We start from the raw sequence: 17,522 nt of genomic DNA on the forward strand, positions 1-17,522 counted from the left end.
CATATAAGGTCATTGTTACCATCTTTCTAAATTCCATATATATGCATTAATATACTGTATTGGTGTTTTTCTTTCTAACTTCGATCTATGTAATAGGCTCCAGTTTCATCCACCTCATTAGAACTGATTCAAATGCATTCTTTTTAATAGCTGAGTAATATTCCATTGTGTGTATGTACCATAGCTTTCTTATCCATTCGTCTGCCAAGGGACATCTAGGTTGCTTCCATGTCCTGGCTATTATAAACAGTGCTGCGATGAACATTGGGGTGCACGTGTCTCTTTCAGATCTGGTTTCCTCGGCGTGTATGCCCAGAAGTGGGATTGCTGGGTCATATGGCAGTTCTATTTCCAGTTTTTTAAGAAATCTCCACACTGTTCTCCATAGCGGCTGTACTAGTTTGCATTCCCACCAACAGTGTAAGAGGGTTCCCTTTTCTCCACACCCTCTCCAGCATTTATTGTTTGTAGACTTTTCGATAGCAGCCATGCTGACCAGCGTGAGGTGGTACTTCATTGTGGTTTTGATTTGCATTTCTCTGATAATGAGTGATGTTGAGCATCTTTTCATGTGTTTGTTAGCCATCTGTATGTCTTCTTTGGAGAACTGTCTGTTTAGTTTTTTGGCTCATTTTTTGATTGGGTCGTTTATTTTTCTGGAATTGAGCTGCAGGAGTTGATTGCATATTTTTGAGATTAATTCTTTATCAGTTGCTTCGTTTGCTATTATTTTCTCCCATTCTGAAGGTTGTCTTTTCACTTTGCTTATAGTTTCCTTCATTGTGCAAAAGCTTTTAAGTTTCATTAGGTCCCATTTGTTTATTTTTGCTTTTATTTCCATTGCTCTGGGAGGTGGGTCATAAGAGGATCCTGCTATGATTTACGTCAGGGAGTGTTTTGCCTATGTTTTCCTCCAGGAGTTTTACAGTTTCTGGTCTTACATTTAGATCTTTAATCCATTTTGAGTTTATTTTAAAGTCAGTGGCCAAATTGGAATTAAAAAACGAACATACCGCTGTGAAAGTCGTGGTTGGTCCCTGCTGATAGTGACTCAGCCAGACACACCAGCAGACCCGCCAAGGACTAGGGAGACCGTGAGTCCCCTGGACTCTGCAAGAGTGGCCCAACGTCACTGGTAATCAGGGGGGTGCAAATTAGGATGCCGTTAACAACAAAAGGCAGCTTCAAGCGGTGGTGAGGATGAGGGGAAGGGGGTCTCTCTCTCACTTTCCTGGTTGTAATTTGGATGAATATCAACACTGAAAATGTGGGTAGATGCTGCCTGGCAGTTCATGTCTTTGTGCATTCCTTGGAGAAACATAAAGATCCTAAAAAGAATGTGCAGGGGACTTGCCTGGTGGTTGGTCCGGTGATTAAGACTCCGCTTCCAATGCAGTGTTTGCAGGTTCCATCCCTAGTTAGCGAACTAGGATCCCACGCGCCCTCAGAGAGCAGCCAAAAAAAATAAAGAATGTGAAAAGATCTTAATCACAGTGCTATGAAGTTTTAAAAGAAGAAAACAATTGAATTGTCCATCAGTGGCGTGGATGGATGAAGTATGGACTGTTTTATGGCCCTTAGAAGGTTCACTCTGACATACTTAATCAGATGTATGTGTATCAACAGGGAGAAATTACAAAAACATTGCTGAGTAAAAAATGTGAGTTGTAGTATAATTTGAACAATAGCTTATGATTTAAATAATATACACAAGTGCTATCTATGCACCTGTTACCTAAATGTCTATAAGAAAACAAAGCAGATTAAGAGTTGAGATTTCCTCTTCTAGAGCAGATAAGTGAGCTATGATAAAGAGAGCAAAGCTTCCTCCTTGGGGTTTTTTTTATTGTTAAGAAGAAGGTATTTGTGTGTATCTTATGTCTTCTAGAGTGGTTGTACCCTGACTTCTAAATTTAATATTATATCACAAGCACTTTTCTGAGCCATCAAAAATTATCCAAATCTATAATTTCCAGTGACTACATGATAAAGTTATTATCACTTGTGTAGTTTTTTCCTTCTTTCCTGTTATAAATAATGGTATAATAAGTATTTTATACATGCAGTGTTATCTACACTTTTTGCCTTGAATAAGTTTCTGGAAAGGATTTATTAGTTCAAATGGAAGGGGTATTTTAATGCTCTTGATACATCTTGACAAATTGCTTTATGTAAAGGTTGTAGAAATTCATCCTTCAGTCTCCAGGCACCATTGACAAAATGAAGCATAGCTTTAATCCTCTGAAAGGCATTCTGTTAATTTTACAAGTGAGAAAAGTGGTATCTCGTGGTTGCCTCAGTTTTATTCATTTTTTATTATTGGTGAGGATGAACCTGACTTGGGGGCTGCATGTCATCTTTCATAGTATTTAAAGTAACTTTCTGGGACTTCCCTGGTGGACCAGTGGTTAAGAACCCACCTTGCAATGGAGTGCATGAACTACGATCACACATGCTTAGAAGCAGCTAAGCCCACGAGCCACAAATGCTGATGCCTACACGCCGCATCCAAAGACCCCGCGTGCCGCAGCTAAGGCTTGCAGCAGCCAAAGAAAAAGAAATAACTTTCTGAACTGGAAGAAAATAGAGTAGCTACCTAAGTTCTGTCCAGGTCTTTGGGGCTTTGATGTTTATACTTAATTTGAAGACTGAGATAAAATTAAAATGCAGGTTTTTCCCAGAAAACTTCAACCCTAAGGAGATATCTGACCCAGAGAGACCATTAGAAAACCAGGGTTTGAGTATTTTGGTCACCTGCTCACCTTGTCTTGATTGTTAGCCTGGGACAGACTAGCCAGGGTCTGAGACCTGGTTTCCCAGGTGGCGCTAGTGGTAAAGAAACTGCCTGCCAACGCAGGAGACATAAGAGACACAGGTTCTATGCCTGGGTCAGGAAGATCCACTGGAGAAGGAAATGGCAACCCACTCCAGTACTCTTGCCTGGAGCATCCCATGGACAGAGGAGCTTGGGGGGCTACAGTCCTTGAGGTTGCAAAGTCAGACACGACTGAAGTGACTTAGCACAAGACAGAGACCTGGGTGGATGCCCAGCTCCTCTGCGATCACACTCAGCCCTGTGCTCGGTGAGTTCTGCCTGGGCCCAGACACCCTGGTGCTCTACACACGGCCGGTTGTTCTGAGTCACCGTCAGCACTGCCCTCTGCCCTCCCTGGGGAAAGACTCGTTTGGCCACAGTGCCAGGTGACAGCGTCCCTTCCTCTCTTGCAGGCTACACTGCCATTGCAATGACCCTTCTCTGGACGACCCCATCCCCCAGGAGTACGCCCTATTCCTCTGCCCCACGGGTCCCCTGCTGGACAAGCTTCAAGACTTCTGGAGAGAGAGCAGGCGGCAGTGCGCCAAGAACAGAGCCCACGAGGTCTTTCCTCACATAACGCTCTGTGACTTCTTCACGGTGAGTTGGCCCGAGGCACATTTAATTCTCATTAACATAGCAGCTGAGTCATTTCCTGTAATAACTAGGTGGTGATGGGGCAAAACTAAGGGGTTTGTTTTCATAGAGTGGTCCACAACAGTGATGTTTGCATGAGATAGCCTTTACTTTCTTCCTCATCTTCATCTGGTCAACTCCTATTCATCCTTCAGAATCCAACTCATTTATCCTCTCCCTTTTTAAGTCTTCCCCACCTCCCCAAGCAGGCTTCCCTGATGGTTCAGTGGTAAAGAATTCACCTGCATTGTAGGAGATGCAGGTTTGATCCCTGGATCGGGAAGATCCCCTGGAGAAGGAAATAGAAACCCATTCTGGTATTCTTGCCTAGAAAATCCCATGGACAGAAGAGCCTGATGGGCTACTGCCCATGGGGTTGTAAAAGAGTCAACGACTAAACAGCAACATCTCCCCAGCTAGAAGCGTTGCTGCGCTCTGTGCTCCCACCATCCTTTCGTTTCTCTATCTAGTGGCTTTTTCCCTGTTGCATGGCAGTGTGTCTGATGCAACTTGGCATCCCTCACTGGACTGAAACCTTCAAGGGAGGGAGGAGGCTTCGCTTACTATTTTATTGTACCCGAAGAGACTAGCAAGAGTCTCAGCCTGAGTGGGGGCTTCACAAACCTGTGATGGATCAATTAGTGAACAGATTGGCCAGTCACAGATGCAGGACTTCTTCCTGCCCTGGGGATCAGCTCTCTGACTCAGAAGAGGTCAGAGAGGCAGTTCTACAGGTGTCCTGGGAAGGTAAGAAGGACCTGGACTGCTCAAGGACAAGAGGGAGACATGAAAATGAGAGGAGGGAAGGACACCACTGGGGCTCTTGACCAGAAAAATGTAGCGAGGGCACACCACCCTGGCTCTGCTGACAGCAAACTCTCAGAGTCCCACTGGGGCCCAAGGAGTCCTTTGATCCAGGCTCCTCTGCATTGCACAGAAAGGGTGCTGCAAACCTGTGCAGGACGGTTTCCAGAAGATGCCCAGGAGAAGCAGTGTTTCCCAGAGTCCCTGATAAACACCCTCATTTGCCATGGGGTGGGGAGGGAGTCCCAGGTGTTGAATCCAGGAGAGTCCCAGGTAAGCTGGGTGAGTTGATCACCCTGCTTGGACATCGCTGGAATTTGTGACCTCAGGTTCCTTTGTGGCTTGTCCTGGGAGCTCATCAGGGAAAGGAGTGGCAGCCAAGCCAGCTCTGAACATGACCTTAGAAATGGATGTGCCTGATCATGACCCCCAGGGAGCTGACCTGGGGATCCATTGAGGCATGGGCACACATGCACGCATACACACATCACACACACAGTTCCCTTCTCCCAAGGTAGCTGCCCCACTTTCCCCCACCCTGCCCTAGAGGCTGAGGGTCCTTTTCCAGCAGTGGAGTGTAACAGGAATTCACTCTTTGTCTGATTCTAAGGACATACAGCCACCAAATGGTGGCGTCAACTACAGTTCTGTGTATAACGTGGCTCCAAGCTCCAAGGTTACTTGACTGAGGCCAAGAAATACATGTGAAGAAATGTTCGTCCATGTGGCGGTTATGAGTTGAGTGCCCTGTGGGTATATCCCGTGCCTTCCAGGCCTGTGAGGGCTGCAGAGATATGGCAGGGGTGAATTTAGTGAGCTCCTGGTTATTGGGGAGCTGTGGGTGCGTGTTAACAACAGTGATAAGGTTCACAGCTCAGAGAGCAAGGAGGGCAATGGGAAACCCAGGGGGAGCCTGCTGCTGGGGAGAGGAGGGATCAGCCAGCTCCCCATGGGGGCTGCTGTGTTGGAGTGGGTCCCCCGTAGCCTCATGGAGTCTTCCTCACTGAGCCAGGAGCTGTGTGGTCAGAGAGTGGGTGTGTGGGTGACAGTGGGGATTGACAGGGAGCTTATAAGCCAAGACCACATCAGAGGAGACCCTTGTAGACAAGGACAGCTCAATCACAGGCCAAGTGCGAGGCCCATTGCCCAGTCTGAAGGCCAACAGCCAAGGAATAGGCTACAACCTTCCCCAGTAGGTTAAGTTCTGAGCAGTGCACCCCAGGACTATCTCAGTGGAGCCTACAGGAACCCCCAGAAGCCAATAATGCAGTGCTGAGCACATCTGTGCACCACGGGAGTGGGAGAGGGGCTCAGCATGCAATATTGGGGGCTTGGGTCAACTCAAGATAGAGTGAAGGATGAAGTTAAAGGGACCCAGGGTTTCCTGCCTGGGCATTTAGAGGCTATTCCATTCCAATAAGAGCTGACCCGAATTGCCTAAGGAACTGGGGACCAGCTATGGAACAGACCCATCATCCCAAACCCCGGGTCCAGGTAAATTGTGTTACAGTGTCGTGAGCAGAAAGGAGGCTCCCACGGCTGCCTGGTTCTCATCAGTTAAGGTGACAGGTGACCGTCCTGTCTCTGTCCCTCAGTGTGAGGACCAGAAGGTGGAGTGTCTATACGAGGCACTGAAGAGAGCCGGGGACAGGACCCTGGGCGCGTTCCCCTCGGCCGTGCCTCTGGTTCTGCATTCTTCCATCAGCTACCTGGGCTTCTTTGTGGATGACAGCCCCGCAGACATCATCCGGGAATTTGCTGTGATGTTCGCCACAGAAGCCTCCATCTTGGCAGGTAGGCAGCCCTGGGCGGTGGTGCACGCAGAGCCCCGGTTTACAGACAAGAGTCCCTTTGTGCCTGGGGCTGAGCTCGGATGCTAGGGGTGGAGCCCAGGGCTGCAAGAGTGAGGCTGTTCCCCAGTGCAGCGATGGTCAGCCTGCGGGCTAGTCTGGTGGCGGGACATGGGGGTGCCTGCCCCATCATCAGGTCACTTCTGCCCTCACCTGGCCCTTTATGGCCAACAGCTACTACTTAGCTTTAGCCTGAGGCTTAATAATTACCTAGAATCTCCATAAAAAGCCAGAATGCCCTTCAGAAACCTAAGTAAAGTAAGTTAGACAGAGAAAGACAACCACCATATGATATCGCTGATCTGTGGAATCTTAAAAAAAAACAAAGGCACAAATGACCATATTTACAAAGCAGAAATAGAGTCACAGATGTAGAAAACAAATGTATGGTTACCGAGAAGGGGAAGGGATGAACCGGGTGATGGGGATTGACATACACACACTGCTCCATATAAATAGGTAACCCGTGAGAACCTGCTGTACAGTATGGGACTTTCCATGTGACTCACTGGTTAAGAATCTGTCTGCCAGTGCAGGAGATTCAGGCTCAACCCCAAGGTTGGGAAGATTCCCTGGAGGCAGAAGTGGCAACCCACTCCAGTATTCTTGCCTAGGAAATCCTATGGGTAGAGGAGCCTGGTGTGCTAAAGTCTGTGGAGTCACTACAAGAGGTGGACATGACTGAGCAACTAAACAACAAGTGTAGCTCAGGGAACTCTACTCCATACTCTGTAATGACCTATATGGGAAAAGAAGCTGAAAAGACGGATACATGTATATGCATAACTGACTGACTCTGGACTTTCCAACCAGTCCATCCGAAAGGAGATCAGTCCTGAGTGTTCATTGGAGGGACTGATTCTGAAGCTGAAACTCCAATACTTTGGCCACCTGATGCGAAGAACTGACTCATTGGAAAAAGACCCTAATGCTGGGAAAGATTGAAGGCAGGAGGAGAAGGGGACGACAGAGGATGAGATGGTTGGATGGCATCACTGACATGAGTTTGAGCAAACTTCGGGAGATGGTGAAGGACAGGGAAGCCTGGCGTGCTGCAGTCTTTGGAGTCACAAAGAGCCGGACACGACTGAGTGACTGAACTGAACTGAACTGATATGCCAAAAAAAATTAATTTTTAAGAAAAGTGAGCAAATAGAAAGACTCCGAGCAAGCAGAGGGCTCTTCTCTAAGTGAGAAAAGCCTTGTCGCATTGATGTGGTTTTTCAAAACACTCAGCTGCTGGGAAATGGCCCCGGGGGGTCATTGTGCCGATGGGGATTGTAGGCTGGGGTACCTCCCCCAGCCCCACATCCCACCTGGGACACCTGTCCTCAAGGGGCCAGCGCTGTGTGTAAAACACAAGTTCTAGTTGATTTCTTTAAATTTTTTAGGTATGAGCATAGTCTAGTCTCCTTGGCCTCTTGGTAGGGGGGTGGGGGGGAGGTGCAATGCCTAGACTCACTTTGAGAATCAGCCAAATTCCCTTTTCTCAACCAGTAGCCCTGGTCTGGGGACTGGGGCTTCAGCTGGGGTATAGTGGGAAGTGTTCTGGACTTGACCTCAGGTGTGAATTTTCCCTCATTCCTGGTTGGTGATGTGACCCTGAATCGTGTCCCCTGACCCTTGAGTCGTCTTTCTCTTTGAATGACTGGGCCCACCCTTCAAACACTGCAACCTGTCTGGGAACGTCCTAGTGGTCCTAGAACACAGAGGTCTTGGCACTGCTGAGTTTGCTGTGTATGAGACTCGGAGAGATCATGGCGCCCTGATGGGAGGACCCCCTTCTGCCCCCAAGATGGGTATGAACTTCTATCCTGGCCACATGAATAGTTTCATCCATCCCAGATTTCCACCCGGAGCCTGGCTTGATGAGTCTGGGATCATATTTTCCAGATAGTTATAAACTTATCCATGTCTTTGAGGAGTCCTCAGTTGCTCAGTCATGTCTGACTCTTTGCGACCCCATGGACTGTAGCCCACCAGGCTTCGCTGTCCATGGGGTTTTCTAGACAAGAATACTGGAGCGAGTTGCCATTTGTGAGGAGTGGTCTCCTTTATGCAAACCTGAGTTCAGATGATGACTCTGGAGTCCCCTTGTCTCTAAAAGGATGATTTGGCTCTTGTCAGGATGCAATGCGTCAGCTGCTAGCCTTCACACAGAACCAGTGCCTCACTTACTTTCACAACCCTCTGCCCCCGACCAAAAGTGACTCTCAATGGCCACTCATTTTAAAAGCAGAGTGACCAAGGGCCGTGAAGGGCTGTGACCCGCCTGAGGTCACTATAGTGAGTTGAAAAGTGTCCCCTAGAATTCACATCTCCCAAAACCTCTGAAAAGGACTTTCTTTGGAAATAGGGTCTTGGTAGATGTAAGTCATTGAGGTCACAGTAGTGTAGGACAGGCCCTAAGTCCAGTGACCAGTGTCCCTGTGAGACGAGAAAACACAGGGACACAGAGAGGAGAGGCCAGGCACTGAAGTGACGCGGCAACGAGCCAAGGAGCTGGAGAAAGCAAGGAGGGACCCTCCCCGAGAGCCTTCAGAGGGGGCGGCCCTCGACGCCTTGGCTTTGGATTTCCAGCTCCAGAACCGTGAGAACAAATCTCCATTGTTTTAAGCCACCCAGTGTGTGGTCATCTGTGACATCAGCCCAGGAAACTGACAAAGTCCCCGAGCCAGTGAGTGTTACAGCCAGCCCTGGAGTCCAGCCCTCTCCTGCTCCACCTGGGTCTCCTGCTAACCGGCCCCACATCCTGCGAGAGCTGGTGTTGACCCCCTGTCCATCACCCAACCCTGAGCTGGTTCTGCCCTGCCCTCCATGGCCGCCGCCCTGGGCCTGACCCTGTTGGGTCGGGAGGGGTCAGTCACAGCTCCGGGAGGCCTTGCCAGCACGTATGTCCCTGCCCAGTGCACAGTCCTCAGGGGCATGGACCATGGTGGGAAGATACACAAGTGCCCATTCAGAAGGCCGGTGACTCGGTGATCTCTCAGATGACTACTGTGGTGGGCCCTTCCCAGGCCGTGCTGACTCACCCCCGGCAAGACAGCCCTCCCCACCGCAGTTGGAACACCTGAGAAAAGGAATTTCCCTGCCGCCCACACACTCTCTTATTTCGGGCGCCTCAACCCCCGCAGCTTGGGGCATGGAGACCTCAGCGGTTTCTCCTTTGCTACCAAAAGCTCAGACAGAGGATAAAGACGTTGGTGGGGCCGCCAAGTCTGGGCTCCAGGAAGTGCGTCATTGACATTGCTCGGTTGAGGACAGGTCCTTGTGTGGGGCTCAGCGTTGCCCATGGGTAACTAATATCTGGGCTTCCCAGGTGGCACTAGTGGTGAAGAACCCGCTTGCCAATGCAGGAGTCGCTAAGAGACGCAGGTTCGATCCCTGGAAGATCCCCTGGAGGAGGGCAGGGCAACCGACTCCAGTATTCTTGCCTGGAGAACCCAGGTGGAGCAGGAGAGGGCTGGACTCCAGGGCTGGCTGTAACACTCACTGGTTCGGGGACTTTGTCAGTTTCCTGGGCTGATGTCACAAATGACCACACACTGGGTGGCTTAAAACAATGGAGGTTTGTTCTCACGGTTCTGGAGCTGGAAATCCAAAACCAAGGCGTCGAGGGCCGCCCCCTCTGAAGGCTCTCGGGGAGGGTCCCTCCTTGCTTCCTCCAGTTCCAGGCAAGAGGGGCCTGGAGGGCTACAGTCCACAGGGTTCACACAGTCGGACACGCCTGAAGCCTCTGAGCATGGAAGCAAGCACGCAACTAATATCTACTGCACGTCTCTGGGGGACCTTACGGTTAAGAGGCTGGTTTCCCAGGACAGCCCAGCAATCCTCACCCTCAGGTTGTCACTGTCGAAACTGAAGCCGAGTCAGACCAAGACGCTCCCCAAGGTCACCTGCCAAATGGGACAGATGAGTCTAAAGTCAGGTCTATCTGATTCCCAAGTCTATGCAGTTCCACTGATCACTGCCTCCCCAGAACAGAGCTGCTTTGTGGCCTGGCTGAAATCAGATCCTGGCTGCTTCTGGGACACCACCGCCCACTGACCTGAGGGCCCTGGAATGAGGACCAGGCAAGCTGGGACCCTGGGGACAGAGGTCATTCAAAAAGGCCAGGGCCTGGCCTCTCCAAAGTCTTCCTGCTTCACAAAGCCAGTCGGATATTAGAGGTGCTGAGGTGTTTTCTTCTAGAGACTTGGCAACTGAAAAAAAAAACCATGATCTGGCTGGGATCCCACCCATCCAGGCCACCGAGTAATGTGCATCCCAGGGGACAAGGGAGATTTGAATCAGTTGTTGGAGCAACTAGCTTGCAAATTGATAGACTGCCCCCCTCCCCAAGCATATCCCCCAAACCTGTTTTTCTACTCTCTCTGCTCACCTTCAGATGTGCACATCTGCTTCCTCAGATGTGCATGCTCCCAGCCATCTCCTTCACAAACTGACCTCCATGCAGCGGCCCATCTGGGCCGAGTCCTCACCTCGTCGGGAAAGCGCTGGTGCAGAGGGCGGGAGTGAGGATGGGCAGAGATAGGAGGACCCTGTGTAAAGGCATTTGCACCGCCACCCTGGTCACATAATCGCCCTGGACGGGGAGCCCTGGGCGTGCAGTGCGGCCATCTGGGTCAAGGTGCCCGTGTGCCTCCTTTCACAGACTGCTCAGTGAAGCCTTGTACCAAGCAGCTGCATCTCACCCTGGCCCACAAGTTCTACCCTCACCACCAGAGGACGCTGGAGCAGCTGGCCAGAGCCATCAACCCCGGCCACAGGTGCCAGTGGACGGCCGCGCTCTACTCCCGGGACATGCGCTTCGTACACTATCAGGTGGGTAAGCCCAGGCTGGACTGGGTCCCCCACCCTGGGAACAGGTGAGCTGCTGCCTGCCTGACAGAGCCCTGATCCCAAGAGCCCTTGGCTAGAGGTATCTCTGTAGAAGGAAGAATTTGAATCCCTTCTTGAAAATCATTTTGTTGCCTGCATTTTGGAATTAACGTTCTTTTGTTTATGAGTTGCAGACATCCAGAAATTTGGAGGGGAAAAAAGGAACATTTCTGGTATTAAAAGTGGACTGTTGCAAAGATTTATGAATATATTATGTTGGTTATTAATTTGTTTAAATAGTGACTTGAGTGAAGTCTCAGTCCAGGACTCCCTCCCCATGGGACTGGTATTAAAAATGGACTGTTGCAAAGATTTATGAATGCATTATGTTGCTTATTAATTTGTTTAGTGATTCAGTGACGCCTCAGTGCAGGACTTCCTCCCCGTGGGATTGATTGGTTTAGAAGGTTTTGTTATACTCCTTTTCAGACCCATGGAACAAGTATAAATGAACCCACTGTGTTCCTTCACATGAGAGAAGCTATAAATAACCTCACTCCAATGGGGGTGGATGTGACATCTGGTTATGCTTTGAGATTTTTCACATAAGAAATAAGTAAACAGAGATAGGTAGGTAGGTAAGTAGACAGATAATTAGATAGGTATAGATAGATAATTGATAGAGGATAGACAGGTAGGTAGATGTTTAGTAGATGATGGATAGATAGATAATAGATACAGAAATATAGATGATAGATGATTGATAGATGTTACATAGATGATAGATGGGTGGCACTAATGGTAAAGGATTGCCTGCCAATGCAGGAGATTCAGGTTTGATCCCTGGGTCAGGAAGATCCCCCGGAGAAGGAAATGGCTAGATTTCCTTCTAGCCTGGCAGGAGCCTTGCAGGCTACCATCCACGGGGTCACAGAGAGTGGGACGTGACTGCTGCTGCTGCTGCTAAGTCACTTCAGTCGTGTCGGACTCTTCAAGACCCCATGGACTGTAGACTACCAGGCTCCTCCATCCATGGGATTTTCCAGAAAAGAGTACTGGAGTGGGTTGCCATTTCCTTCACCGGGGAACGTGACTGAGTGAGCAGAAATACAGATACCTTGGTAGATAGATGAGAGAGACAGAGACATGACCGGTAGATACCAATACCCATTTCTGAATCTCTCCCAAGAAGTCTGTGCATCCTTTGGTCACATTGCACTGTCACCAGCTGAAGGCTTGGGTGTGTCCTGGAGACACAGAACCCGTCCTTACTCGAAATCTGAAGACTTCCACCTCCTTTCCAGACCCTGCGGGTCCTGTTCCAGTACAAACCCCAGAACGTGGATGAGCTGACGCTCAGCCCCGGGGACTACATCTTTGTGGACCCCACGCAGCAGGAGGAAGCCAGCGAGGGCTGGGTGATCGGGATCTCGCAGCGGACGGGCTGCCGGGGCTTCCTGCCGGAGAATTACACGGAGCGAGCCAGCGAGTGTGACACCTGGGTGAGACACAGGTGAGTGCTGCCCCCACCCCGCAGCCCACGTGTCTCTCCTGGAGTCACAGACAGTGTCTGTCTGGAAGCTTGGATGCTTCTAGATCATTCCACCATCAGTGAAAATGGCCTGCTCCATGCTGGCAGCATTATCCCTGTAGGCATCTGATAAATGTCTTGACCAATTCTTGGCTTTCCGCTGAAAACATTCAGAAGACATCAATTACTCTATAAAACTTTTCTGAGACCATAATCCCCAGAGGACTACAAAATACACTTTATTATTTCGAACCTGATAAATTATGGAAGCATGCAAGTACTGTGGAAGAGATAATTAAATTAAAAATAAGCCACTGAAATCAATTACGATAGGCCCATACAATAAAAAACTTGAGGTTTTTAAAAATGATCACGAGGAGGTATTTACACACTGATATAAAAAAATACAAGGTAAATTGCAGAACAATGTGCATAGGATAGTACTAATTGTGGGGAACAGATGAATTAAAACATGATCATCTGTACTCACATATATTTAAATACACATTTATGCCTAAAAGTTCCCTGGAAGGGAAAACCTCTAGAAACTTCCAACAGTGCTACACTGCAGGGTTGAAGGTGGAATTGGGAGAATGGTTTTTTAGGTCTCTACAACTGCATCATTTTTTAAATTTTTGAAACTTAGAAATGCATTGCTTCTTCAAAATATAAGATAATCAAAAAATTAATTAAAAAAATTAAAAAAGATAATCAATTTTAAGTTTAAAGAAAAGAATATAAGGAAGTTGAGTCAAAGGGAGAGCAGTCAGACAAGCCTGGGGCCAAGCTTTGTGCCCACCGTGCACGCTGTAGGACTCAGGCTCCAAGCCCTCCCACACCCAACGTGGAATTGGACACAACTTCCACAAAACCACCACAGTCATCCCAGGCGCAAGAACACCAGTCATTCCAGAGAAGTACAATTTTTTGGATGTGGCTATGGCAATGGGTCCAGTAACCAGAACAAAATCACAGCATGTTGGTACCACGAGGGACTGCAGAGATAATTGGATACATCATCCTCTCTGAGAGGTGAGAATACTTGGGCCCAGGGAGCTGGAGGGGCCAATTCATCATGCAATTAAGGAAGCACTTGGTTCCTTGTAGAACCAGTTCAGTCAGCCCATTTAAGGAGTAACAGGCAGAAGATGCTGGTTCCACCCTAACTGACCATCTGAGGCCCAGGAGGGACGGGCTTCCGTCTGGCTCCTGTCCTTTAGCAAGTCCTCCAGTCCTTGCTCAGGACAAAAGAGCTTCACTGGCACCAGGCAACTGGCAAGCTGGATGTTGCTAGAACTATGCTGCAAAGACTCTATAGAAAATGAGTTTGCGGTTGTTACATTTTACATCTTACAGTTCATCTGTCAGTCACCTGCCACCAAAATAACCATTCCAGCTTTTAGGCTGGACATTTCTGGGACTACTCCTTCTAGAAGCAAGTTTCCTATAGAAATGAATAACTATTAACAAGAATCACAGCAAAAGAAGGGAAAACTGAATGCTGAGTTGGGCTGTGGGTATCTGACGACTGTGTTTTGGAAGCGCCCCATTCATGCAGGGGAAGAAGATGCATGGCAAACAGTGGCCTGTGATTATGGCTCAGAAAGGCAGACCCAGCTCTGCTGTCAGACTCAGGTGTCCTGGCTATGTCTTTTAAAACAGCCAAAAGTGTACTGTATTAAACATTCAGAGCTTTTTAATCAGAAACCAGCCCCAGAATGTCAGGACACATCACTAATTGCTTAAGCAGAAATTAAGAAATTGCAGTTCAGTGACATTGTCCCAAGGCTACCTTGGCTATGGGCAGACACACTGTTGTTCAGACAGTGGATAAATATCTTGAAAAGTGTCAGTGCAGAATTCACATTTGACACATGCAATCCAAGCAGGAAAAGTTTTCCTGCACCAGTGACCCATCTTCAGTATGATAATTCAGTCCTTGTGCCAGTAGTTCAGGGTCTCTGGATTCACTTGGCAACAAAATGACCATTACTTTGCCCATTACTTTGAAGAAAAAGACCAGAGGCCACCAGCATGATGACGATGGAGTTCATACATGAATCACAGCAGTTTCCAGCCCTCCACAGAGAAGGGGGATGTAGTATAACCGTCAAACAAGGAGCTGGGAATATTAGAGCTCAGAGAACACATCCTCTCTGAGCCAGGATAAGAGTCCCAACCTGGAAGCAATACACGCCCGTAAGTTTCCAAAACCACAGAGCAAGTTGGTGGCAAGTAGCTCAGAAGTTATAAAGGTGTTGTCATGGGCTGCGCTGGGTCCCCCAAATTCTTATGTTGACATCCTAAGCCCCAGCACCTCACAATGTGACTATATTTGGAGATGAGTCTTTAAAGTGGTGAAAAAGTGAAGTCACTCAGTCGTATCTGACTCTTATTGACCTCATGGACTGTAGCCTACCAGGCTCCTCCGTCCATGGGATTTTCCAGGCAAGACTACTGGAGTGGGTTGCCATTTCCTTCTCCAGGGGATCTTCCCGACCCAGAGATCGAACCCGGGTCTCCCACATTGTAGGCAGACGTTTTACCGTCTCAGTCACCAGGGAAGTTCTTTAAAGAGGTGACTGAGGTAGAAGGAGATCTCAAGGATGAGCCCTGATCCATCTGACTGGTGTCCTTATATGAAGAGTAAGAGATGAGGACACAAACACGCTGAGAAGGACGATCGCACTTGGACACAGGAAGAGGATGGCCACGCACACGCCCAGGAGACAGGCCTCGGGGGAACCAGCCTTGACCACACCTCGGTCTTGGACTCTCAAGCTCCAGACTGTGTGAGAATAAATATCTGTCCTTTAAGCCACCTCGCCTGTGGTTCCTCACTCTGGCACTCTCTGGAAGACACGCTGGGACACAGTCCACACAACCCACAAATGGCAGCTATGCCCCTGGTAAAAGTCAGGGGGCATTTAAACGCATCTATCTCTATGGTGTAAGTTAAGCATTAAGTAGGTTTCTGAGGTTTAAGACAAAAAGAAAAATATCGAATTGCTACATTCTTTCCTTTTTCTTCTCATTGCCAGGATCCCCTTCATAATCTAGGGTGTATTTCATTTGACAGATTAGCCAAAAAAAAAAATTCAATTTTTCTGTCTCACTGTAAGCTTCACAGATGTTATTTATAGATAACGCAGCTTCACTACCTGCCCTGCAGGCCACAAGCAGGGTGTGTGTCGGGGGCGGGGGGGGGCACCTCGCCCTCAGGAAGGGGAAACCAATCAGGGTTTCCTGTATCAATGTGAGGCTCTACAAATACTGAGAGCGTGTTCGCTTGAAGGGGGAAACGTCAATGGTCCGAGTACAGGGATCATGTTCTCATCTATTTACCACCAGCTAAAGCCCTAAATGCTGTAAGAATACACGCCAAGTAAATCTATTCAACCTGAACCCATCTAGTAGGATTTACCGCTCGAGACAGGAGAGACATGGAAAGAGAAGGTACAACTCGCAGACAACTTCAGAAATGCTTTAACTCTGAGCGTACGTTTGTGAGGATGAAAGGCGGGTGACCAAGCCCGTGGGCCCCTGAGATGCAGAAGAAATGGCTCCACTCCCAGCTCAGGACCCAGTAAGGGTCTCAGGATGCAGGCCTGGGAGCCATCAGCCTTACAAGAACTGGAGGGCTTGGGGCCTCTCAGAGAGAAAGGAAAACATTTACGAATGGGCTGAATAAGTAGGGACACACCAGGTTTACGATGGAGCAAGTTGAATCCTGTCAGAGTCATTTCCAGGTTTAGTGAAGTACCTTCTAGGGCAATCCCAATGGGGTCATTTGTTGGAACTTCACTGAATGTTTGAAAAATTTATCTGGGGGAATAAACAGGAGAGAAGAGCTGAGAACACTTTGGAAAACAAAAGTGACGAGAAGAGACATCTACCTTACCAGATATTAAAAGCATGTTATAAATCTATAATACGGTACTGATGAGGGAAAGAGAATAGATGGCAGAGCAGGAGACCTGGTAATTAGGGGTTCCTATCTGATGGATGCATCAGAAATAGGAAAATAAATCAGTATAAAATAGGTGGTATTCTGTATGATCGTATAGCACACACTAAGTTGAGTTAAACAGAAAATGAAAATTATTTTTAAATAGGAAGCAAAAAAAAACAGAAGGCAGTTTAAATGATGGTATTTCTGATTTCTGGACTGGGTAGAGTTTGAAAACAGAGAAGCAATAGAACATATCTTAAATGAGATGTAACAGAGCCATCTTTTGGGCTTCCCCAGTGGCTCAGACGGTGAGAAGCCACCCGTGATGCAAAAGTTCGATCCCTAAGTCAGTAAGATTCCCTGGAGGAGGAAATGGCAACCCACTCCAGTATTCTTGCCTGAAGAATCCCATGGACAGAGGAGCCTGGCATGCTGCAGTCTGTGGGGTCACAAAGAGTCAACACCACTGAACGACTAAGTACGGCACTGCCTCTTTGGAGCAGTCTCTCGGGGCTGTCCGAGGTGCTGTCTCCTGGGCTGCAGCCTTCATCTTTAATAATGATTATTAAATGCTCAGATGGTAAGCCTTCTCTATGTTAAAACCATAGACAAAGCTACAATTTAAAGAGCAAGGTGATAATGCTTTACAGAAAGTAAATAGTAATAAAGACGATGCTCCCTCACCGGTCAATCACTTGAGAGGACTGTCTGCCTCCTTCTCGCCCACCATAAATCCCAGACACTCTGTGTACCAGTTGCTTTGTGTCTGACTTTTTCATCTAGTCCATGGGCCACCTACTGCATTCTTCACTCCTGTCCGCTATGAGAGGTGAACTTGGGGAGAATGTCCCCCACTCTGGTCACCTGCAGCCTCTGGGCCACTCACCCTTCTGCCCTCGTCACACTGTGATGCTCGGTCCCAACTCCTAGCTGAGGGTGCCCATTTGTAGTGTTTTATTCCACACCTCCTGGGCATCCTGCATCCTCCAAGGGCATTGTACCAGCATCACCTGTCCTCATGAGACCCTCCCCAATGGCTCCCACCAGCAGACAAAGATGCTGTCATCTTGAAAACAAAATCAAGCACAAGTTCTCTTTTTATCCTGTTTCCCT

The 17,522-nt window shown here is 48.4% G+C and overlaps 1 protein-coding gene across 3 annotated transcripts in view; it reads left to right on the forward strand.

Moving 5' to 3' along the window:
* The window catches only part of UBASH3A (ubiquitin associated and SH3 domain containing A), a 37,526-nt gene that overhangs the window by 3,632 nt on the left and 16,372 nt on the right, over nt 1–17,522 (forward strand). For all 3 annotated transcript variants that reach the window (XR_006270520.1, XM_043474484.1, XM_043474483.1), the window contains exons 3-6: nt 3,229–3,415; nt 5,851–6,049; nt 10,760–10,929; nt 12,231–12,439. Coding sequence is in view for 2 of the 3 variants with exons in the window: in XM_043474484.1 (XP_043330419.1) it covers nt 3,229–3,415; nt 5,851–6,049; nt 10,760–10,929; nt 12,231–12,439 (765 nt within the window). In the remaining variant the exon portion in view is untranslated. The remainder of the gene's footprint in view (nt 1–3,228; nt 3,416–5,850; nt 6,050–10,759; nt 10,930–12,230; nt 12,440–17,522) is intronic.

Source organism: Cervus canadensis, chromosome 7, assembly GCF_019320065.1.
Source record: "Cervus canadensis isolate Bull #8, Minnesota chromosome 7, ASM1932006v1, whole genome shotgun sequence".
Lineage (NCBI taxonomy): Eukaryota > Metazoa > Chordata > Mammalia > Artiodactyla > Cervidae > Cervus > Cervus canadensis.